The sequence below is a fragment of the Ceratotherium simum genome, chromosome 14 (assembly GCF_057802395.1).
Source record: "Ceratotherium simum simum isolate JZ-2026a chromosome 14, ASM5780239v1, whole genome shotgun sequence".
Lineage (NCBI taxonomy): Eukaryota > Metazoa > Chordata > Mammalia > Perissodactyla > Rhinocerotidae > Ceratotherium > Ceratotherium simum.
This window is the reverse complement of record NC_141913.1, coordinates 27,094,748-27,118,664: the sequence shown is the minus strand read 5'-3', so window position 1 is coordinate 27,118,664 and position 23,917 is coordinate 27,094,748. Positions and strand designations below refer to the sequence as shown.

Here is a 23,917-nt window from a genome sequence, read left to right as displayed (position 1 = left end):
ACATTTACATTTTAATGTCTAGCACTAGTTGCAGAGGAGGTTCTGAAAACTAATAGTGAGCTGGACACATTGCCATCTCAGACAAAATTAGGTTTCTTTTGAGGAGAAAGAAGAGGAAAATGGATTTGAATAAGCAACCCATGTGTCTGCCACAGCCTCCTCTGTACCTTACCTCATTCCTTTCTGTTTCTAGTGCCCAGCACAGTATTCCACAGCAGACACTTAATAAAAATAAATGTTGGATAAATGAGTGAGTTAGATAAAACACAAAGGTCAGAAAGAGTATAGAACTTTCTAGGGTCACCAGGCTTCTTTCCCATAAGCAACCCTTAATTTCAGTCCTGAGAGTGAGGCTACCACAGGCGCCATCTCTGAAGCAAGGAGGCTGCAGGTGCAAAGGCTTCCCCCACTCATGCCCCCAATTGTAGATCCAGATGACTGGTTAAGCCTGGGGGTATTGTTGTTCAAAGGTTATCTTGGCTGATGTCTGCCATATACGAAGCTTCACCAAGACATGTGCCCCACAGAGGCTAATATTTATATATTTTTTTCATCATGCATTTTTAGAGGGAGACTGATGTTTGTGTCGGGAAAGGATTTGGGGGAGAGTATGCTGCCTCTCCTCTGAGTCTTAAGCAACTCAGCTCTAGCCCCAAACTTTCATACCCCACCCACCAAGACAAAAGCTTCCAGTTAACCAGGCCCTCCCCCTCTCCAGAGGAGGGAATTTGAGAATATATTTGAGAATTCACCCCATCCCTCCACAGCCCATCCAGGTTTTCCTTCCACTACGTGAATGTCCTTCCTTCCCGAGAAGAGTTCCAGTAGATGCAGTTGTCCTCATTGCCTCCTGTTTCCAGTTAGGTTTTAGTGCTCCTCTTGATAGGTGTCCTGGACAACTGTTCCTCTGGCTTTGGTTGCAAACAGGTTCATGGAGAGCCTGCCCAGTGTGGACAAGCACCTACAGAAACATTAATTTCTGTGCTCTGGCTGTTTTGCTGGCCTGATCCTGCATCTGCTATTCTGCTCCCTTCCCTGTTGAAGTGGCCTCTGACAGGAAGAGGACAGTGGGTACAAGATTCCCAGAAGTAGAAAAGGTGAGCACGAGGCAGTGGACAGCCTTAGCCCTTCCCTTGAGGCTCAGGCAGTGCTCAAGGAAGTGTTCTGGGAATCAAGCTGATAGCTCCTGAAACATCAGAGTGGCTCAGGTCCTTCCACTGATGCATCAGTAACACAGCTTGTGGTGGACCCTTTCTGGCGTAGCTTGAAGCAACTATTGTAGTTAGCCTCCTTGGGAGGAGAAAAAAAAATATTGAAAACTGGGAGTTATGTGACAGAAGCATCATTGGGCTACACAGAAGTTGCAATACCGTGTTCATACCACACTTATTTCAGACACTGTCAGCAGTGTTACTCTCCCTTCTTGACTTTCTCCACAAATCCTCTTGCTAATCTTGATATCCCCCTCTTCCATTTACTTTCTGCCAGTCATTGTCTTCTTCTTTCCCCTTCTTTTTCACACTCCCAAAAATAAAGACTGAGCATGAATCTGTGGGGAGAAGCCCCCTGAAGTGGACAGATTGCTCCCTGCAGAAGAGTAGTCTCTTTCCAGATAGGGCAGGAGAGAAATTAGAACCCTGAGTCACTGACCGGGGCAGAGGAGCCACCTAAAAATGGTACCCTAAAAGCCCCACTCAGAAGGAAGGGCCTGAAACACTGCAGGACCAGCCACAGTCTGGGCTGCCAGGCATGAGGTCAGCGGCAAGGAAGCAGAAGAGCCAGGGCCACCAGTGATTTATATGAGAATGACAGTGCAGGGTGACAGTGCAGTCTTAATGTTTTTGATGAACTTGGTTTACTTGGCATTTTGTATGTTTATATTAGCATTTGTAATACATTAAATATTTCATTTCACTGTTTTTTTTTCCTATTCTTATGAATTCTAAATAATTTTTTAAAATACCGGCTCTTTTATGCTTATAAAATATAAATTATTTTGTATTCCAAAATTTGTCCTTGAGTGAAATCAATACCATAATAAATGTTGTAATCACTACTACTGGAATTCTCCAGCCTGCCTTAAAGATAATGCCACCAGCCCTTCTCAGCTGGGATCTTAGGGAATCCGGATTAAGAAAGGTTGATAGACAGTAGTTTCCTTTTCTCCACCACGAGGTGGCACTAGTGACCAAAATCTCAGAGTGGATGCTGGCCTTTGGGACGACAGAAGCAGCAAGAACTTTGTGAGAACACTGATAACTGTAGGTTTCCTGTGCTGGGCTCCCAGGGGTGGGAGAAGGGCATTCTGCATGTACACTTTTCTTCTCTGAAAGCGCAGAGGATGTGCTGTATACAAGAGGCACAGGAGCAAACCCTGAACTCCAAATAACTTACTAAGCAGGAAAATAAAAGCTAGCCCAAGGATTCAGAGAATCCTTTAGGTTACGCATCTGTGATATCAGGAACTAGGCGGTAAAGGGAGAAAAAACAAAAACTGATCAGAATGCATGTTTTAGTTCTTAAAAAACCTGTTTTATTAAAATGACAGCTGTTGTCCCTTTAATAATCTAAAAATACTGCTTAAAATCACCTGCAAGCATGAACCTTACCTGAACTTCTCACCTGTAGTTCTTGAAGATGCTGTACCCTAAAATCATAATAATTACCTAGTCTGCTCTCTTCCTGGCAAGCTCACAGCCCTCCCCCACCTCCAGTGTTTTTAGACTCAGTCTTAGAAATTATTTTTGAACCTCGATTCACAGAGTTTAAGCAGCCCTCAAGGTCACTCAGCTAGTGGCAGAGTTGTGAAGTAAACTCAGACCATCCTGCTAAACTCTTAACTTCCCCACACGTTGGGTACCTAGAACTGACTGACAATGTGACCTAAAGCAGACTTGATTTAAGCGGTGTTGAGTGGCACATCTGAAAAGGATCCAGTAAGCCAAAAGTTTGGACGGAGTTACTAACGTAATGCCCCTATGCCTGTATAACCATGTCAAGAAGTCAATCTAAAGGGTCCAAGAAAGGAATTGGAGAACTCATCCTTCTGTACACTTGGGGGTTTGAGTTGGCTAGAGAAGACTGGTCGGGCATATGCACAGATGTGAGTTACTTAGAATTTAGGGTGTGCTCCTAGTACCCTCTGAAAGGATACTAAGCTCTTCCTTTATTCTTTCGACCACCAGTTTGGATAATTTGCCATCCAGATGAAATACTTGTTTATATCCTATTGTACTTTACTTTCTAAGAACTTTCAGAACTATTAGGTTCATTGCATTAAATGCTCTAGAAGTATATACTCTTCACTTTTAAGATGTTCTCATTAATCCAATAATTTGTTTCAGAAAATAATTTATGAGCATGGATGTGAAATTTATGCAGTGATTGCTTTGCTCCAACATCATCAAAACTTTGCTAAGACCTCCTCTCACACCACATTCCTCTAAGTCTCCTCCTCAATTTGTTCCCTTGAGTCCTTTCTCCAGCTAGTTATCCACTGAGGAATTGTCACAGCCTAGCAGACACCTAGTCTGCCTTATCTGATGAGGCAGAAAAGAGATCATACTGGTGACACTGCTCTGCAGACCAGAGTTTTTATAGGTTTTTAATTTTTTTTTTCATTTTATAATTTTCTTTTTATTGAGGTCATATTGGTTTATAACACTGTGTAAATTTCAGGTGTACATTATTATATTTCAGTTTCTCCATGGACTGTATCATGTTCATCACCATTAGTCTAGTTTTTATCCATCACCATACATATGTGCGCCTATACCCCTTTTGCCCTCCCCCCACCCCTTCCCCTCTGGTTACCACCAATCCGTTCTTCTTGTCTATGTGTGTATTTGTTTATCTTCCACATATGAGTGAAATCATATGGTATTTGTCATTCTCTGTCTGACTTATTTCGCTTAACATAATACCCTCAAGGTCCATCCATGTTTTTGCAAATGGCACAGTATTGTCTTTTTTTGTGGCTGAGTAGTATTCCGTTGTATATATATACCACATATTCTTTTATCCATTCTTCTGTTGATGGGCACTTGGGTTGCTTCCACGTCTTGGCTATTGTGAATAATGCTTCCATGAACATAGGCATGCATAAATCTCTTTGAATTGTTGCTTTCATGTTCTTTGGATAAATGCCCAGTAGTGAGATAGCTGGATCATATGGTATTTCTATTTTTAATTTTTTGAGAAATCTCCATACTGTGTTCCATAGTGGCTGCACCAGTTTGCATTCCCACCAGCAGTGTATGATGGTTCCCTTTTCTCCACATCTTCTCTAACACTTATTTCTTGTCTTGTTAATTATAGCCATTCTGACAGGTGTGAGGTGATATCTCATTGTAGTTTTGACTTGTGTTTCCCTAATAATTAGTGATATTGAACATCTTTTCATGTGCATGTTGGCTATCTGTATATCTTCTTTGGAAAAATGTCTTTTCATATCGTCTTCCCAGTTTTTGATCAGGTTGTTCATTTTGTTGTTATTGAATTGTATGAGTTCTTTTTATATTTGGGAAATTAACCACTTGTCAGATATATGATTTGCAAATATTTTCTCCCAGTTGGTGGGTTGTCTTTTTGTTTTGTTGATGGTTTCCTTTGCCTTGCAGAAGCTTTTTAGTCTAATGTAGTCCCACTTATTTATTTTTTCTTTTGTTTCCCTTGCCTGAGGAGACATGGTGTTCAAAAAGATACTGCTAAGACCGATGTCAAAGAGTGTACTGCCTATGTTTTCCTCCATGAGTTATATGGTTTCAGGTCTTACATTCAAGCCTTTAATCCACTTTGAGTTAATTTCTGTGTATGGTGTAAGATAATAGTCTACTTGCATTCTTTTGCATGTGGCTGCCCGGTTTTCTCAACACTGTTTATTAAGGAAAATTTCCTTTCTCCATTGTATGTTCTTGGCTCCTTTTTCGAAGAATAGCTGTCCATAGATGAGTGGTTTTATTTCTGGGCTCTCAATTCTGTTCCATTGATCTGTGTTGTCTGTTTTTCTGCCAGTACCATGCTGTTTTGATTACTACAGCTTTGTAGTTTATTTTGAATTCAGCAAGTGTGATACCTCCAGTTTTGTTCTTTTTTCTCAGGATTGCTTTGGTTATTTGGGGTCTTTTGTTGTTCCATATAAATTTTAGGATTCTTTGTTCTGTTTCCCTGAAGAATGCCATTGGGATTCTGATTGGATTGCATTGAATCTGTAGATTGCTTTAGGTAATGTAGACATTGTAACTATGTTTATTTTTCCAATTCATGAGCACAGAATATCTTTCCATTTCATTATGTCTTCTTCAGTTTCTTTCAATAATGTCTTATAGTTTTCATTGCATAGGTCTTTCATCTCCTTGGTTAAGTTTATTCCTAGATATTTTATTCTTTTTGTTGAGACTGTAAATGGGATTGTATTCTTGATTTCTCTTTCTGCTAGTTTGTTATTGGTGTATAGAAATGCAACTAATTTTTGTATGTTGATTTTGTACTCTGCAACTTTACTGTATTCATTAATTATTTCTAATAGTTTTTTGATGTATTCTTTAGGGTTTTCTATATATAGAATCATGTCATCCTCAAATAGTGAGAGTTTTACTTCTTCCTTTCCAATCTGGATGCCTTTTATTTCTTTTTCTTGCCTAATTGCTGTAGCTAAGACTTCCAATACTATGTTGAATAAGAGTGGTGAGAATGTGCCTCCTTGTCTTGTTTCTGTTCTCAGAGGAATAGCTTTCAGTTTTCCCTATTGAGTATGATGTTGGCTGTGAGTTTGCCATATATGACCTTTATTATGTTGAGGTACTTTCCTTCTGTACTCATTTTATTGAGAATTTTTATCATAGATGGATGTTGGATCTTTTCAAATGCTTTCTCTTTGTCTATTGAGATGATCATATGATTTTTAGTCTTCATTTTGTCAATGTGGTGTATCACATTGATTTGCAGACGTTGACCCATCCCTACAGCCCTGGAATAAATCCCACTTGATCATGGTGTATGATCCTTTTAATGTATTGTTGTATTCGCTTTGCTAATGTTTTGTTGAGGGTTTTTGTATCTGTGTTCATCAGTGATATTGGCTTGTAATTTTCTTTTTTGTGTTATTCTTGTCTGCTTTGATATCAGGGTAATGTTGGCTTCATAAAATGAGTTAGGAGGCATCGCATCCTCCTCAATTTTTTGGAAGAGTTTGAGAAGGATAGGTGTTAAATCTTTGAATGTTTGGTAGAATTCACCAGAGAAGCTGTCGGGTTCTGAACTTTTGTTTTTGGGGGAGGTTTTTGATAACTGTTTTGATCTCTTTTCTTTGGATTAGTCCATTCAGATTATCTATTTCTTTTTGGTTCAGTTTTGGGAGGTTGTATGATTCTAAGAATTTTTCCTTTTTCCTGGGGTATCCAATTTGTTGGCATATACCTTTTCATAGTATTCTCTTAGAATGCTTTGTATTTCTGTGGTGTCTGTTGTAATATCTTCACTTTCAATTCTGGTTTTATTTATTTGAGCCTTCTCTCTTTTTTTCTTAGTGAGGCTGGCTAAGAGTTTGCCAGTTTTGTTTATCTATTTAAATAACCAGCTCTTCGTTTCATTGATCCTTTCCTTTTTTTTTTTTTTTTATCTCTATTTCATTTATTTCTGCTCTGATTTTTGTTATTTCCTTCCTTCTACTGACTTTGGGATTTGTTTGTTTTTGGCTTTCTAGTTCTTTTAAGTATAGTGTTAGATTGAGATTTTTCTTGTTTCTTGAGGTAGGCCTGTATTGCTGTAAACTTCCCTCTTGGGACCACTTTGGCTGCATCCCATAAGTTTTGGTATGTTGTGTTTTCATTTTCATTAGTCTCCAAGTATTTTTTGATTTCTCTTTTGATTTCTTCATTGATCTAATAGCTGTTCAGTAGCATATTATTTAGTCTCCACATATTTGTGAGTTTTCCAGCTTTTTTCTTATAGTTGATTTCTAGTTTCTTACCATTGTTGTCCGAAAAGATGCTTGATATTATTTCAAGCTTCTGAAATTTATCAAGGCTTGCCTTGTTTCCCCACATATGGTCTATCTTTGAGAATGTTCCATGTCCACTTGAGAAGAATGTGTATTCTGTTGCTTTTAGATGGAATGTTCTATATATATCTATTAAGCCCACGTAGTCTAGTGTTTCATTTAAGGCCATTGTTTCCTTGTTGACTTTCTGTCTGAATGATCAATGCATTGATGTAAGTGGGGTGTTAAAGTTTCCTGCTATTATTGTGTTGCTGTCAGTTTCTCCCTTTAGATCTGTTAATAGTTGCTTTATATACTTTGATGCTCCTGTGTTAGGTGCAAATATATTAACAAGTGTTATGTCTTCTTGGTGGAATGTCTGTTTTATCATTATATAATGTCCATTTTTGTCTCTCATTATTTTTTTTATCTTGAATTCTGCTTTGTTTGATATAAGTATGACTACACTCACTCTCTTTTGGTTACCGTTTGTTTGGAGTATCATCTTCCATCCCTTCACTCTGAGCCTATGTTTGTCTTTAGAGCTGAGATATGTCTCCTGGAGGAAGCATATTGTTGGTTCTTGTTTTTTAAGCCCTCCAGCCACTCTATGTCTTTGGATTGGTGAATTCAATCCATTTATATTTAGAGTGATTATTGATATATGAGGGCTTAATATTGCCATTTTATCTTTTGTTTTCTGGTTGTTCTATATTTCCATTGTTTCTTTTTCCTTGTATTTCTGTCTGCAATTTCAGTCTAGTGGTTTTCTGTGATGTTTTTCTCAGTTTTCTCTTTATTTATGATTTGTGACTCTGCTCTGATATTTTGTTTTGTGGTTACCATGAAGTTTGTATAAAAGACCTCATAATTGAGATAGTCCTTTTTCTGATAGCCTCTTATCTCCATTAGCCTATGTAGGTTCCATCCTTTTCCTCTTCCTCTTCTGTGTTTTTCTTGTCACAAATTATTCTTTTTTGTGTTGTGAGTTTGTGACCAAATTGAAGTGATTATAGCTGTTTTTGGTACTTTCTTTCCCTTTATCCTTTATGTTATAGTTACATGTTTGCTAACCTACTCTAATATAAAGTTGTAATTTTTTGATTCTATCTAATTATCACCTTGCTCAAAGCTTTGTAAACCTTTGCCTTTTTGTTTTAGAAAGAAGGGCTCCTTTCAACATTTCTTGTAAGGAAGGTCTAGTGGCGATTAACTCCCTCAGCTTTAGTTTGTCTGGGAAAACTTTTATTTCTCTTTCATATCTGAAGGATAATTTTGCTGGATAGAGTATTCTTGGCTAATAGTTTTTGCCCTTCAGTATTTTGAATATATCATTCCACTCTCTCCTAGCCTGTAGGGTTTCTGCTGAGAAATCCACTGAAAGCCTGATAGAGGTTCCTTTGTAGGTTTTTTCCTTCTCTCTGGCTGCCCCTAATATTTTTTCTCTGTCATTGACTTTTGATATTGAGTTTTAGTATTACATGCTTTGGAGAAAGTCTTTTTGCTTTGAGATAGTTAGGAGTTCTCTTAGCTTCATACTTGTATATCCAGTTTCTTCTCCAAGTTTGGGAAGTTCTCAGTTATTATTTCTTTGAATAAGCTCTCTGCTCCTTTCTCCCTCCCTTCCCCTTCTAGGATACCTATTATCCTTATATTGCATTTCCTAATTGAGTTGGATATTTCTCATAGAATTTCTTCATTTTTTAAAAATCTTAGTTCTCTCTCCTCCTCCACTTGAATCGTTTCTAGATTTCTATCTTTGAGCTCACTAATTCTCTCTTCCATAGGATCTGCTCTATTTTTAATGCTTTCTACTTTATTTTTCATCTCATTAATTGTGTTCTTCATCTCCAGAATTTCTGTTTGGGTTTTTTTTTACGTTTCAGTCTCTTTGGTGAAGTGCTCCTTCTGTACATTAATTTTATTCCTGAGTTCATTGAACTGCCTTTCTCAGTTTTCTTGTAACTCATTGAGTTTCTTCATGACAGCTATTTTGAATTCTCTGTCAGTGAGATTGTAATCTTCTGTGACTTCAAGTTTGGTTTCTGGAAAGTTGTCATCTTTTTTCTGTTCTACCATATTACTGTAGTTCTTCATAATACTTGATGAGCTGATTCTCTGCCAGTGCATCTGTGGTAGTAACCACATTTCTTATTTGACTAATGCTTTGGTTACTTTGGTCCTGAGCTGCTTCTGGTTGTATTTGAGAGCCTACACCATCCACCCTCCATTGGCTTTGTTAGAGGTGTCATCAGTGCCCTCTTTGTGTCACTCGTGCCTCTGAGGTTGCTGGTGCCTTGCTGCTTATGATGTCCCTGCAGTCTCAGGTATCACCCCCAGATCGCCGGGCTGCAGTCACTTCTGCTGCTTCCAAGGTCGCCTGGGTCTCATATTCCCCTACTGGCTTTCCATGGGCTCAGATGCTGCTGATCCCAGGTTGCCTGGGGCTGCTAGTTGCAGCATTGCCAGGGGCACTGGATTCACAGGTATCGCTGTAGCTGCCAGGGACACTGGGTCCCAGGGACTTGTATGTAGCCCTTGCTACTGGTAGAGCTGGTGTCAAGGGTGCAACCATTGGGGGCTGTGTCTCCGGTTCTGCTCTGGTTCCTGATGCCTATGGTCACAAGTTCCACCTGCCACCACTGGGGGAGGGCAAGATCTAAGCAGGGAGAGATTGTCATTGCTGCTCACTTGTGCAGCCTCTGGTCTCTGGTGCAAGCTGGTGTGCTTTGAAAACTCAGGTCAGGGCATTGTGCCCCAGCTGGGGAAAATCCGCATTTTCTATACTGTCCTCACTGTTGGAAAGACTGGGCCACTGCCAGGGGAGGGGGAAGGGCCTGAGTCATCAGCTCTGCTTTGTGTCCTGCATTCTCAGGGCATGTGCACCACCCTCCAGTGCTAGGGGGTGGACAGGGGCCAAGCTGTGCCCACCTTTTCTCCCCTTGCAGTTTCTGTTCACAGGCACGTATGCCGGATCTGCTGGGGGCATCGACAGGGGCTAAGCCACACAACATCTGTCCCTGGAGTCTCTGTTCACAGGGGTGTATGCTGATGTGAGGATCTGCACCTTGGATTGCCACCGCTGCCAGGGGAAGGAGAAAGAGCTGCACCCTAGTTCCACTGCCTCCCAGAGGTCCAGTCCACCCATCTTCGGATGTATAGATGTATGGATCTCTTAGGCGTACTGTTGTGCTGTGTAGGGAGTCCTTTGTTGGTCAATGGATGTCCGATTGGTTGTAACTTAAAGGGGAGAGACAAAGGGAATAACTCACTCCACCATGATGCTTATGTCACTCTGAAGTTTTTTTTATTGAGGTATAATTGACATATAACATACTCTTAGTTTTAGGTGTACAACATACTGATTTGATATATGTATATATCGCAGAACGATTACCCCAGTAAGTTTAGTTAACGTCAGTCACCATACATAGTTACACATTTTTTTTCTTGTGATGAGAACTTTTAAGATTTACCATCTTAGCAACTTTCCAATATACAATACAGTACTGTTAACTATAGCCACCTTACTGTAAATTACATCCCCAGGACTTATTTATCTTGTAAGTGGAAGTTTGTACCTTTTGACTATCTTCACTCATTTCTCCTACCCCCACCCCTCACCTCTGGCAACCACCAATCTGTTCTCTGTATCTATGAGTTCTGTTTTTTTTAGATTCAACATATGAGTGAGACTATACTATATATAGTAGTTGTCTTTGTCTGTCTGACTTATTTCACTTATCATAATGCCCTCAAGGTCCATACATGTTGCCACAAATGGCAGCATTTCCTTCTTTTTGATGGCTGAATAATATTCATTGTATATATATATATATATATATACTACATTTTCTTTATCCATTTATCCAGTGATGGACACTTAGGTTGTTTCCATGTCTTGACTATTTTAAATAATGCTGCAGTGAACATAAGAATGCAGATACTTCTTTGAGGTAGTGATTTCGTTTCCTTCAGATAAATACCTTCACATATGCTGGATCATATGGTAGTTCTATTTTTAAGTTTTTGAGGAACCTCCATACTGTTTCCATAGTGCCTGCACCAATTTACATTCCCACCAACAGTGCGCAAGTGTTTTCTTTTCTCTACATCCTCACCAACATTTGATGTCTTTTTGATAATAGCCATTCCAACAGCTGTGAGGTGATATCTAGTTGTGACTTGGATTTGCATTTCCCTGATGATTAGTGTTGTTGAGCATCTTTTCATGTACCTGTCACCCATTTGTGTGTCTTCTTTGGAAAAATGTCTATTACGTTCCCTTGCCGAATTTTTATTCAGATTATTTTTTTTCCTATTAAGTTCTATGAGTTCTGTGTATATTTTAGATATTAGCCCCTTATCAGATATGATTTGTGAATATATTCTCCTATTCTCTAGATTGCCTTTTCATTTTGTTGGTGATTTTTCTTGCTATACAGAAGCTTTTTAGTTTGATGTAGTCCTATTTATTTTTGCTTTTGTTGCCTTTTCTTTTGGGTCAAATCCAAAAAATCATGGCCAAAATCAATGTCAAGGAGCTTACCCCCTATGTTTTCTTCTAGGAATTTTATGGTTTCAAGTCTTATGTTCAAGTCTTTAATCCATTTTGAGTTGGTCTTTGTATATGGTGTAAGATAGTGGTCCAGTTTCATTCTTTTGCATGTGGCTGTCCAGTTTTCCTAACACCATTTATTGAAGAGACTGTCCTTTCCACATTGTGTATTCTAGGCTTCTTTGTCCTAAATTAATTGACCATATATGTGTAGGTTTATTTATAATCTTTCTGTTCTATTCCATTGATCTATATGTCTGTTTTTATGCCAATACCATACTGTTTTGGTTACTATAACTTTGTAATACAGTTTGAAAGCAGGAAATGTGATGCCTCCAGCTTTGTTCTTTTTTCTCAAGATTCCTTTGGCTATTTGAGGTCTTTTGTGGTTCCATACAGATTTTAGAATTATTGTTCCCTTTCTGTGAAAAATGCCATTGGAATTTTGATAGGGATTGCATTAAATCTGTAGATTGCTTTGGGCAGTATGGACATTTTAACAATATTAATTCTTCCAATCCATGAGCACAGAATATTTTTTCATTTATTTCTGTCTTTAATTTCTTTCGTCAGTGTCTTACAGTTTTCAATGTGCAGGTCTTTCACCTCCTTGGCTAAATTTATTCATAGATATTTTATTCTTTTTGATGCAATTGTAAATAGGATTGTTTTCTTAATTTTTCCTTCTGATAGTTTGTTATTAGTGTAATAGAAATGCAACTGATTTTTGCATATTTCTTTTGTAACCTCTGCAACTTCACTGAATTCATTTATTAGTTTTAACAGTGTTTTACTGAAGTCTTTAGGGTTTTCTAAATATAATATCACATCATCTACAAATAGAGATAGTTTTACTTCTTTCCACTTTGGATGCCTTTTATTACTTCCTCTTGCCTCATTGCTCTGGCTAAGATTTCTAGTACTATGTTCAATAAGAGTGGTGAGAGGGCATCAGTGTCTTGCTCCTGATCTTAGAGGAAAAGCTTTCAGCCTTTCACCATTAAGTATGATGTTAGCTATGGGCTGGTTGTATATGGCCTTTATTATATTCACATATATTTCCTCTATACTTACTTGGTTGAGAGTTTTTATTATGAATGAATGTTGAATTTTGTCAAATGCTTTTTCTGCATATATTGAGATGATCATTTGATTTTTATCTTTCATTTTGTTAATGTAGTGTATGATGTTGATTTTCAGATGTTGAACCCTTCTTACATCCCTGGAATAAATCCCACTAGATTATGGCGTATGATCCTTTTAGTGTATTATTGAATTCTGTTTGCTAATATTTTGTGGAGGATTTTTTTATATGTGTTCATCAGAGATATTGGCCTGTAATTTTCTTTTCTTATAGTGTCCTTGTCTAGTTTTGGTATCAGGGTAATGCTGACCTCATAAAATGAGTTTAGAAGTGTTCCCTCCTCCTCTAGATTTTGGAAGATTTTGAGAACCATTGGAATTATATCTTCTTTAAATGTTTTATAGAATTCACCAGTGAAGCATTTCATCCTGGACTTTTGTTTGTTGGGAGGTTTCTGATTACTGATTTAATTTCCATACTAGTAATTGGTCTGTTCAGATTTTCTGTTTCTTCCTGATGCAGTCTTGGTAGGTTGTATGTTTCTAAGAAGTTATCCATTTCTTCTAAGTTGTCCAGTTTGTTGATATATAATTGTTCATAGTAGTCTCATGATCCTTTGTATTTCTGTAGTATCAGTTATAATGTTTCCTCTTTCATTTCTAATTTTGAGTTCTCTCTCTCTTTTTCTTGGTGAGTCTAGCTAAAAGCTTGTCAATTTTATCTCTTCAAAAAACCAGCTTTTAGTTTCATTGATGTTTTCTATTGTCTTTTAATTCTCTACTTCATTTTTCTCCACTTTGATATTTATTTCCTTCCTTCTACAAACTTTGGGCTTAGTTTGTTCTTTTTCTACTCCTTAAGCATAAAGTTAGGTTGTTTATTTGAGATCTTTCTTGTTTCTTAATGTAGGCATTTATTGGTATGAACTTCCCTCTTCAAACTGCTTTTGCTAAATCCCATAGTTTTTGGTATGTTGTATTTCCATTTTCATTTGTCTCAAAGTATTTTTTTTCTCTTTTGATTTCTCCTTTGACCAGTTGGTTGTTCAGTAGTGTGATATTGTGATTTATAAGAAACATATATATATTTGGTCATTTAAATGACATATATTTCTCAGATATTTTTGGTCTTAATCCACAGTTTCTGGCTCACAGCTCCTAAAATGCTTGGAATTTCCTAAGTAGTGAGAGCGATACATGTATCTTTTGTTATGTTAATTAAGGTGACTTTTGGACTCCACCCATGGCTGGGGGCTGGTTTCTGGGAGAACTATCCATGTGATCAGAGGATTGGAACTTTCACTCCCCTCCCCTGATTTCTGGGGAGAGGAGGAGGGCTTGAGGTTGAATCAGTCACAAATGGCCAATTACTTAGTCTATCATGAAGCCCCCATAAAATGAAGCCCCCATAAAAACCCAAAAGAGCAGCTCATCGGCCCCTTTTTTCAGAGAGCTTCCATGTTGGGGAACCAGAACACTTCCGTGTGCCACTGTGCCAAGCCCCAAGCTCCATGAGGACAGAGGCTCCTTTATTCGGGACCTCACCCTGTGTATCTCTTCATCTGGCTGTTGATTCATATCCTTTAATATCTTTTGTAATAAATTGGTACTCTAGTGAGTAAACAGATTTTCTTGAGTTTTGTGAGCCATTCTAGCAAATTAATTGAACCTGAGGAGATGGTCATTGGAACCTCTAGTTTGTAGCCAGTTGGTCAGAAGCACGGGTAACAACCTGGGCTTGCAGCTGGCATCTGAAGTTGGAGGGGGGGACAGTCTCATAGGACTGAACCCTTAACCTGTGGAATCTGGCTAGATAGTGTCAGAATTGAGTTAATTCTGGGACACCCAGCTAGTGTTCCAAGAGTTGCTTGATGGAGGTGTTAGGAACCTCCCCCTGCCCCATGTTGGAAAATTGGGAGCAGGAATCCTTTACAGTTTGTGTCAGTGAAGTCTGATTTGCTAGAAGGCCCTCACTCCTGGAAACATGGTTTTTGAAAAGAAAGGATAAAAGGAAGGGAGATGAGGAACCTCTGATCCTGGGATGGCTACTTAGTCAGCTGTAGCATGAAACTACAGCTGCACTGTGATCAGTTACTAAAGGTAAAAGTTACCAATGCAATTTAGAAATGGTTGTAGACCTGTCTACCTGAGGGGTTGGCTCATTGTATATACAAGAAAATGCAAAATAATAAGCATGCTAAATATACAATTTCCTGGTTATTGTTATTTGTAATAGCCAAATGAAAGTAAAAGAAAGTGCTAGGTCAGGCCTTGTTGCTGATCCAAGCTCAGGTTTGAGTTAATCTGAGCTTTGGCCATTAGTCTCAAAGCCACCTAGAAATGGAAAGTTATGCAAAGGCAACAGAAAGTACCTTTAAGATCTCTGGTCACCGAGAAGGTAGTTAATTTAGGGGGAGGGCAAAAGCAAGAAACAACTGAAACCATGGGATATAGTGTGAAGGAACTGGCTTATTTTGTGTATTGTTATCATCAACTTCCTAAAGAACCTTTACTAAAATGGATTGTGAGAGTAACCAATTTGGGGGGCTGGGTCTTTGCTTTTGAATGCTGCAGAGTGGAAGAGCATGTTTGGGTTGATGCAGGACTCTCCGTTCACTATTGAACAATCACAGACTCTAGGTGATTCAGACTCACAGGAGGTTATTCCCATGGGAACAGCCAGCCTGGTGGACTGAATAAAAGCCACTGTAAAGTGTGTTTATCCTGAGAAGGGGGACCGCCCGGCTCCCCCCCAATAAATGCCAAATGGAACACCCCAAATGAAGCAGCTGACATGATTAGTATGCAAGCCATATGGGACTGGCTTTATGATGACCAGGATATTTACTCACTGAATATGCCCATTACCCAGGTTATGATAAATGCTGTGATTAAGGGGGTAGATAGTGTCAGAATTGAGTTGAATTCTTATTCTTAGACACCCAGTTGGTGCTGCAAGAATTGCTTGTTGGAGGTGTGGGGGAATCCCCCCCCCATGTTGGAAATTGGGAGTAGAAACCCTTTGCAAGTAGCAGCACGTTGTTTAATCTCCACATATTTGTGAATTTTTTTATTTTCTTCCTGTGATTGATTTCTAGTTTCATACTATAGTGGTCAGACAAGATGCTTGTTATGATTTCAACCTTCTTAAATTTATTAAGACTTGTTTTGTGGCCTAACATATGATCTATCCTGGAGAATGTTCCATGTGCACTTGAGAATGTATTCTGTTGCTTTTGGATGAAATGTTTTATATATGCTGTTAAGTCAGTCTGGTCTAACATGCCATTTAAGGCCAATGTTTCCATATTGATTTTCTGTCTAGACGATCTATCCATGGATGAAAGTGGGATATGGAAGTCCCCTACTATTATTGTATTGCTGTCTATTTCTTCCTTTAAATGTGTGAATATTTGTTTTATATATTTAGGTACTCCCATGTTGGGTGCATAAATATTTATAAATATTATATCCTCTTCTTGGATTGACCCCTTTGTCATTATTATAATGACTTTTTTTGTCTTTTAGTATAGTCTTTGTTTTAAAGTCTGTTTTGTCTGATAAAAGTATAGATACCCCAGCTTTCTTTTGGATTCCATATGCATGGAATATCTTTTTCCATCCCTTCACCTTCAGTCTGTGTGTGTCCTTATACCTGCAGTGAGACCCTCATAAGCAGTATGTAGTTGGGTCTTGTTTTTTTAATCTGTTCAGCCACTCTGTGTCTTTTGATTGGATAATTTAGTCTATTTACATTTAAAGTAATTATTGATAAATACGGACTTATTGCTATTTTGTTAATTGATTGCTGGCTGCTTTGTAATTCTTTTGTTCTTTTCTTCTTCTCTTTTTCTCTTTGTGATTTGATCGTTTTCTGTAGTGTTATGCTTGGATTCCTTTCTCTTTCTCTTTTGTGTATCTACTATAGGTTTTTGCTATTGTGGTTACCCTGAGGCTTACATAAAACAACTTATATTTATAGCAGTCTATTTTAAGTTTATAACAACTTAAGTTCAAATGCTCTCTAAAGCTCTACGTTTTTACTCTCCTCCCACATTTTATGTTTTTAACATCGCAGTTTACTTCTTTTTAACTTGTATATCCATTAACAAATTATTGTAATTATAGTTCATTTTTACTACTTTGTCTTTTAACCTACATACGAGGTTTATAAGTGATTAACCCACCACCATTAAAACGTTAGATTATTCTGAATTTAACTATATATTTACCTTTGCCAATGAGATTTATACTTTCCTATGTTTTCCTGTTACTAATTAGCGCCCTTTCATTTCAGCTTAAAGAAGTCTCTTTAACATTTCTCGTAAGGCTGGTTGAGTGGTGATGAACTCCTTCAGCTTTTTCTTGTCTGGAAATCTCTTCATCTCTCCTTCAATTCTGAACGACAACTTTGCTGGGTAGAGTATTCTTGGTTGGCAGGGTTTTTTTCTTTCAGCACTTTGAGTATATTGTGCCACTTCCCTCTGGCCTGCAGAGTTTCTGCTGAAAAATCCACTAATAGTCTTGTGGGGGTTCCCTTGTATGTAACAAGTTGTTTTTCTCTTGCTGCTTTTAAGATTTTCTCTTTGTCTTTAACTTTTGAAAATTCAACTTTAATGTGTCTTGGTGTGGGTCTGTGGGCTTCCTGGATCTTCATGTCTGTTTTCTTCCCTGGGTTAGGAAAGTTTTCAGCCATTATTTCTTCAAATAAGCTTTCTGCTCCTTTCTCTCTCTCTTCTTTTAGGACCCCTATAATGCAAATATGAGTCTGCTTGATGTTGTCGCTGAAGTCCCTTAAGCTGTCTTCACTCTTTTTCATTCTTCTTCTTTTTGTTTCTATGATTGGATGAGTTCCACTGCCCTGTCTTTGAGTTTGCTGTTCCTTTCTTCCACTTCATCTAGTCTTCTGTTGAACCCCTCTGTTGAATTTTTCAGTTTAGTTACTGTATTCTTTACCTCTGTGATTTCTGTTTAGTACTTTCTTATATTTTCTTTCTCTTTATTGGAATTCTCACTTTGTTCATGCATTGTTCCCCTGGCCTCAGTGAGCATCTTTATGACCATTATTTTGAGGTTTTTTTCAGGTAAATCACTTATGTCCATTTCATTAAGGTCTTTTTCTGGGGTTTTATCTTATTCTTTCACTGGAACATGTTTCTCTGTTTCTTCATTTGTCTTGATTCTGTGTTGGTTTCTATGCATTAGATAAAACAGCCACCTCTCCCAGTTTTGAGGGAGTGACCTCACGTAGGAGATAAAACTTATCACTCAACCCTGCCTTGTGGTTGTCTCTCAATCCCTGTGATTTTCAAAGTATCCTGCTTTTTTAGTAGCCCCAGTAGTTGAGGGTGTGCCAAGACCTGTCAGTGTCCCAAAGGGGAGGATCTCAGTCAGCATCTAAATTCAGGCTGATTGGAAGCCAGACCCTCACGCAGCAGCTTTTAAAGTGTGCAAATATACCTCTATCAGGGGAAGACCAGGAGATGGACATTTCTGTCTGCTCCCTCTCCATTGGGCCCTGGGGTTATATAGCCAGTTAAGAACTGTTTCTTTGTTTGCTACTGTCTCGTTGAACCTGTGACACAAGCCCTGCGTGGCACCAAATCCAGGCTATCAAGGGACGTGTTCTCTGGATGGCAACCACAAAAGCCGGGGTGTCAGACATGTGCACAACCTTCATTCACAGGGACACTGGTGACTTGGAGCTAGGCAGAGGGACAGCACAAAAACGGTGCCCACTGGCCTTCTTGGTCTCTGGAGAGGATTGCAATAGGCCCCCAGATGTGTGTTGAATTAGAAGCCTGACCCTCAGCCACAGCTTTTAAGATCTACAAATAGATCTCTTTCAAGGAAAGACTGTGTGTTTCAGTCTGCTGCCTTTTTTTTTAAAGATTTTATTTATTTATTTTTCCCCCAAAGCCCCAGTAGATAGTTGTCTGTCATAGCTGCACATCCTTCTAGTTGCTGTATGTGGGACGCAGCCTCAGCATGGCTGGAGGAGCGGTGCGTTGGTTCACACCCGGGATCCGAACCCGGGCCGCTGGCAGCCGAGCGCACGCACTTAACCGTTAAGCCACGGGGCCGGCCCAAGTCTGCTGCCTTTTCACAGTGTCCTGGGGGGATAGCTGGTTATGAACTGTTACTCTGTTACAGTCCTGTGGGATCTGGGAAGGTAAGCCCCACTGGCCACCAGAGTCAGGCAGTCATGGGGTATATCCCCTGGGCGGCAGCCTCAAAAGCGGGGGTGCTACAGGTGTGCACAACCTTCTTTCCAGGAGATACCAGCCATCTGGAACGAGGCGGAGGGAAAGCACGAAGATGGCAGGCACCCGCTGGCCTCCCCGGTCCCTGGAGAATATTGTAGTTGGCTTCTAGATATGGGTTAAATTAGAAGCCTGCCCCTCCAGTCAAAGCTTTTAAGATCTGCACATAGGCCTGTTTCACGGAAAGACTAGGTGTTCAGTCAGCTGCCTTTGCACTAAGCTCCAGGGGATAGCCACGGTGAGTCCGCACAAGCCTGTTAAGACCTGTCTCTTAGTTCGCTATAATCTTGTGTGGGTCTCATGGACCTGAGTCCCCATTGGCTTTCAAAGCTAGATGTTTTGCTGGCCTGTCTCTCAGATGGAAGTCTTAAAATTTGGAGGACTAGATATGGGGTCCATACCCTTCGCTTCTCAGGAAGAACCTGGGAGTTGGGTTCCTTCCGGTTGTGTGTCACTGCTCCGTAGGTGGGGTTTATGGCAAGATTGTGTCTCTAGATTTCCTGCTCATTTCAGTGTGGGTTTTTTCTAATTCACCTGATTTGTAGGAGTCACTCAGCTAATTTCTGGATTTCTTTCAGGGAGAATTGTTTCATATGTAGTTGTAGATTCAGTGAGTCTGTGGGAGGAGGTGAGCATAGTAGCTTCCTATGTTGCCATCTTGAACTGGACCTCTCTACTAGAGTTTTGTAGATAAGTATCAGAGTCTTCCTATTTTGGGGATCTGAAACACGATAAATATTGTTCCCATTTGCTTTATGGCATAGCCCTGTGCCCTTTCCCAGCACTGACCTAACACTCAGCTGCTTTATGATTCTAGAAAAATAACTGTATGCTTCCTGAGGATGTGAAGAATTTTTACCTGATGACCAATGGCTTCCACATGACATGGAGTGTGAAGCTGGATGGTGAGTGAGCCTCCTTGCTGTAAGAACATTTTCTTAGCTGGGAGTTTGGATGAAACAACTCTGAGGGCCTTTACAACTTTTGAATCTTTGAATCTGGATGGTTTTCATGGGTTCTCCTAAAATGCAATGTCCAGAAGCTATAATTATCTTCCAAAGCTAACATATCCCATCATTGCATCTTCTACCACCCCATCCAGAGTCTAGCCAGTTCTTAACTGGAAGCTCAATTTACATGATTCCTGTTGGAATGGAGTGGAGGAAAACACTAGTCCTGAGCCACCTCAAAGTCAAAGCCTCTGAGGACTCTACCTTGAAGCAGTCTCCTCACGGTGAGCTGCACTGACAGCCTCTGTTGGTCATAAGAGGGGCTCCTTCCTTCATTCCCAGCGTGGTAAAGACCTCAGAGTTCTGACCCTCAGCACAGAGCCTTTCCTTCTCTCCCTCACATCTCCTCAGCCTAAGTCACCAACCATCTCAGTTTGGAGGCTATCATCTTTAGTATTAAATGTGTCCAGGACAAACATTTGTGTTGCAGATGTGGGAACTCACAGCTTGGTACGTGCCGGAGACTTAGGTACTATGTAGACACGAGAGGCAGTGCTGCACATTTAGGTGAATACTCTAGTAAAATTTCATAGGCTAAGAAACCCTGATCTAGCCACTGGAGTCCCGCCTATTCCTGGCACAGACTTCCCAGTCCTCAGAAGGCCTTTATTGCCTCCAGACTCTAGCCACATCCCCAGATCAACTTTGGTCCTTGGAAAGCATGCCATACCTCCCCATGTTGTCACTAAGAATGCAGTAATTTCAATTGCATAGCAAATCTGCAAGACTGACATCTCCCCTTCATTGTCTTTGCCTCTTGAGTTCCCTTTTTTTGGTGATTCCCAAAGCCTTCCTGTTTCTCTCTCACAGCTGACCAAAGGCACTTTTTATAGCTTACTACTAAGCATTGAATCATTTCCTCCAATGGCCTAGAAACCATTCTTGTCACCAGCATCAGAAGCCTCCTTTGTAGCATGGCCATGACCTTTGTAGTCTAGAGCAGCAGACAGAATGGACAGAGACTAGACTGACTGGCAGATTTTCCCTTGCCCACATCATGGAGACACGCTAGCCCCTCCACAAACCTCCCTCAGAGAAGAAACTTTTCATGAAGATTTTATGAGTGAGTCCCTATTCGTTATCACAATACCTTCTCTAATTTAATCCTCACAACCTCAGTCTTTTTATCTTTATTCCCATTACCATACCCATTCTTTACTGGATAGCTAAAGTCGGTAACAGAAAAGGCAGGGGAGGCAGCTTCTGATGTTTACCTCTTTAGGAGTGTTTTTTCTTAGACTTTCCATGGTCTACACCAGCTGTTTTATTGCCTTCACCCTTTCCAGTTTTTTCATCTGTCAGATTTCTAAGACTTTGTGTGCCATCCTGTGGCCAGCATCCTATATTACAAGGATTCTATATAGTAGATAAGGAAAATATGCAGTATGCCTGTTTCTTATTTACACCCTAATCACAGACGACTAGAACCAAGCAAGAAGGCTGCCAGGTTCTCTCCATTGAGTGAGGAAAAATGACAAGTAGAGGGGGAGATATTTTCCATCATAAAGCTTATAACAAGAAGAGTAGCAAGGGTCAGTTATATGATCAAAGCTCTTACTCCTTTGGAAAGTATAATCCTTCATGCAAGCAAAAGAGGGAGCAAAAACATTTTTAAGTCCTTTGCTCTTCAAACAGGGTCCCTAGCCTAGATTTCCCAGTTCTTTTGGAACATCCTCTTTTTGAATTTTCTTTGGTAGTCCACCCTAACACATGCAGTGGGGACTCTTCACCTGTGGCCCCAGTTGCTTTTTTTGCATGAAAGAGTTGTGCTTTGGAGCGTGTAGTGCATTGATCCTCTTCTTTCCACTTTCCATCAGGTTTCTCAGCCCTAGGCTCCAACAATAGCTGGGTTTAGGTTACTCAAGCAGAAGCCCTTATGATGACCATGGTAAATAGGCTGTTACTCTATGTAATTCTCCTTTTTTATGTTCCCACAGAGCACGTCATTCCATTGGGCAGCATGGCAATTAACAGCATCTCAAAACTGACTCAGCTCAACCAGTCTTCCATGTACTCACTTCCTAATGCACCAACTCTGGCAGACCTGGAGGACGATACACAAGAAGGTACCTGGAGGAACTTCTGCTTTGAGTTAGAAATCAGCCTACTTGTTTCCCTTTTGTAATGTTGAAAACCATGGGAAGACATTGCGGCATTGTAATATGTTCCCCTAAACCCAAACCCTTCCCGTTCATGGCTTCTCAGGACCATGGGAGTAAGGTAAAAAACAGCCTATATCAACAAAGGAAATTTTCATGAAGAGAATGCCAGAGTTGGGATCTTTGTTTTGTTTCCAGCAGCCACTTCAGTGCGTGGAACATAGTAGGCACTTAATGAATACTTGGTAAATGAATAAATGTTACAGATTAAGCTTCACTCAACATGTCAGTATCAAGAGGGTTGAGGGAACATGGCAGTCTGAATGCAGCTCTCTTCCTCTTCATTCCTACCGCCAGGCTCTTTGCCACTCTGACTGAGATGGCTTATAAATCAAATGGCTACTAAAAGCTATGAGCAACTGGGTATAAGTGAAGACTTCTTCAGTCAGAATTGTGTTTGGCTGCATGTAACAGAGACCCAGTTAACAATGTCTAAACTAAATAGGAGTTTATATTTCTCAAAACAAGAAATCTGGAACTAGGCTGGTGTAGCTGTTGAAAACGTTTATGATAAAGTCTCCCTCTGGCTTCCTGGCACACTAGCCTTTGGGTATGGTTTTCATCCTCATGGTCAAGGAATGCAGGTTCTACCTCCAAGCTTCAAGTCTATGCTCCAGGTAGGAAGAAGAGTAAAAGGCAAAGGGCAAAAAACTGTTTCTTGGCAGAATCTTTCCCTTTTTATCAGGAAAAGAATAGTTTTCTCAGAAATCCCTCATAGAGTTAAAGGTTGCCCATAGCTGCAAGGAAATCTGAGGAGGTGAATATTTTTAGCTGTGCAGTATTGCCTCCTCAGACTGAATTGGGATTTAAGTAAGAAAGGAGGGGAGAATGAATATTGAGTAGGCAACTAGCATCACCAATACTAAGACCTTGGGGTTCATTGAAGTCCTGGCAGAGAGAACTGATGCAAGTCTTTCTCATTCAACTGGGCGAGCAGTTGGACAATAGTACTGGAGGATTCGAGGAACAAAGACTGGAAAGTGATGGGCGCCGTGAAGATCCTATCCCTCAGAGATGTGTGGACTCCTCAAGGGTGGGAAAAGGTCACATTTGCTTCATATGTGTGTACTGGGGCTCTCTAACCCCTAAAAGGCAAAGAAGTTGTTACGTAAGTGGAGTAAGTCTTCCCTGCCCTTGAGGCTGAAAGAGTAGTATACTAGATGACAGAGAGGATTTCAAGGACCTCAGCAAAGGACTGAGCTAGGGGTGGATACCAGATTGTCCTACATACTCATGGGGATAAAAACCACTTGGCCTTCTGACACCTGCTGGGTTCATGCTTTTTAGAATAATCCAACAACTAGACCTAAGTTTCATTAAACCTAAATAGAAAAATAGTGACTTTTCTCAGGGGACTCAGCATTCAGAAAGAGGACGATCAGGAAGAAATATCAGAATACACAACCAGAGAAATAAAACAGGACACAGATGAAAACCTAAATAGAAATGAGAATAAAAACACTTAAGGACATTTAAGGCAGCACAAAGACTTCCTGTAGATAAAAAAGTAAAGATTCTCAGTTAAGCAATGGACTAGATTAATTGAAGAAGATTATAAACATTATTGAGACTTGAAAAATAAAGTTCAAGAAATTTCAAAAAGCACAGATAAATAAATTTAAAAGGGGGAAACTATGAGGTAAAAGCTGGGAGGGTAAGAGAAGTAGAAAATAGATCCAGGAGATCTTCCACTGGAATTATAGGTCCCCAAGAAAGAGAAAAAGAACAAATGGAAAGGCAGTAAATAAACACTAATAAACTTCTCTCTAATTGAAAGAGTTCACCTAGACCCAAATTAAACTGATGAGAACATAGACACCTCAGCATATCTTGATGTGGAAAAGAAATACAAGCTTCTAGGCAAA

General features: G+C 39.7%; 1 protein-coding gene across 3 annotated transcripts in view; it reads left to right on the top strand.

Annotated features, from left to right (window-relative positions):
• Positions 1 to 23,917, top strand: part of TPGS2 (tubulin polyglutamylase complex subunit 2) — a 66,853-nt gene that overhangs the window by 26,355 nt on the left and 16,581 nt on the right. For 2 of the 3 annotated variants that reach the window (XM_087439156.1, XM_004422473.3), the window contains exons 3-4: positions 19,701 to 19,788; positions 21,831 to 21,959. In XM_087439156.1, coding sequence (XP_087295282.1) covers positions 19,701 to 19,788; positions 21,831 to 21,959 — 217 coding nt within the window. Of the gene's footprint in view, positions 1 to 19,700; positions 19,789 to 19,985; positions 20,118 to 21,830; positions 21,960 to 23,917 lie in introns of those variants that run through there. The other variant, XM_087439157.1, reaches the window with a different exon arrangement.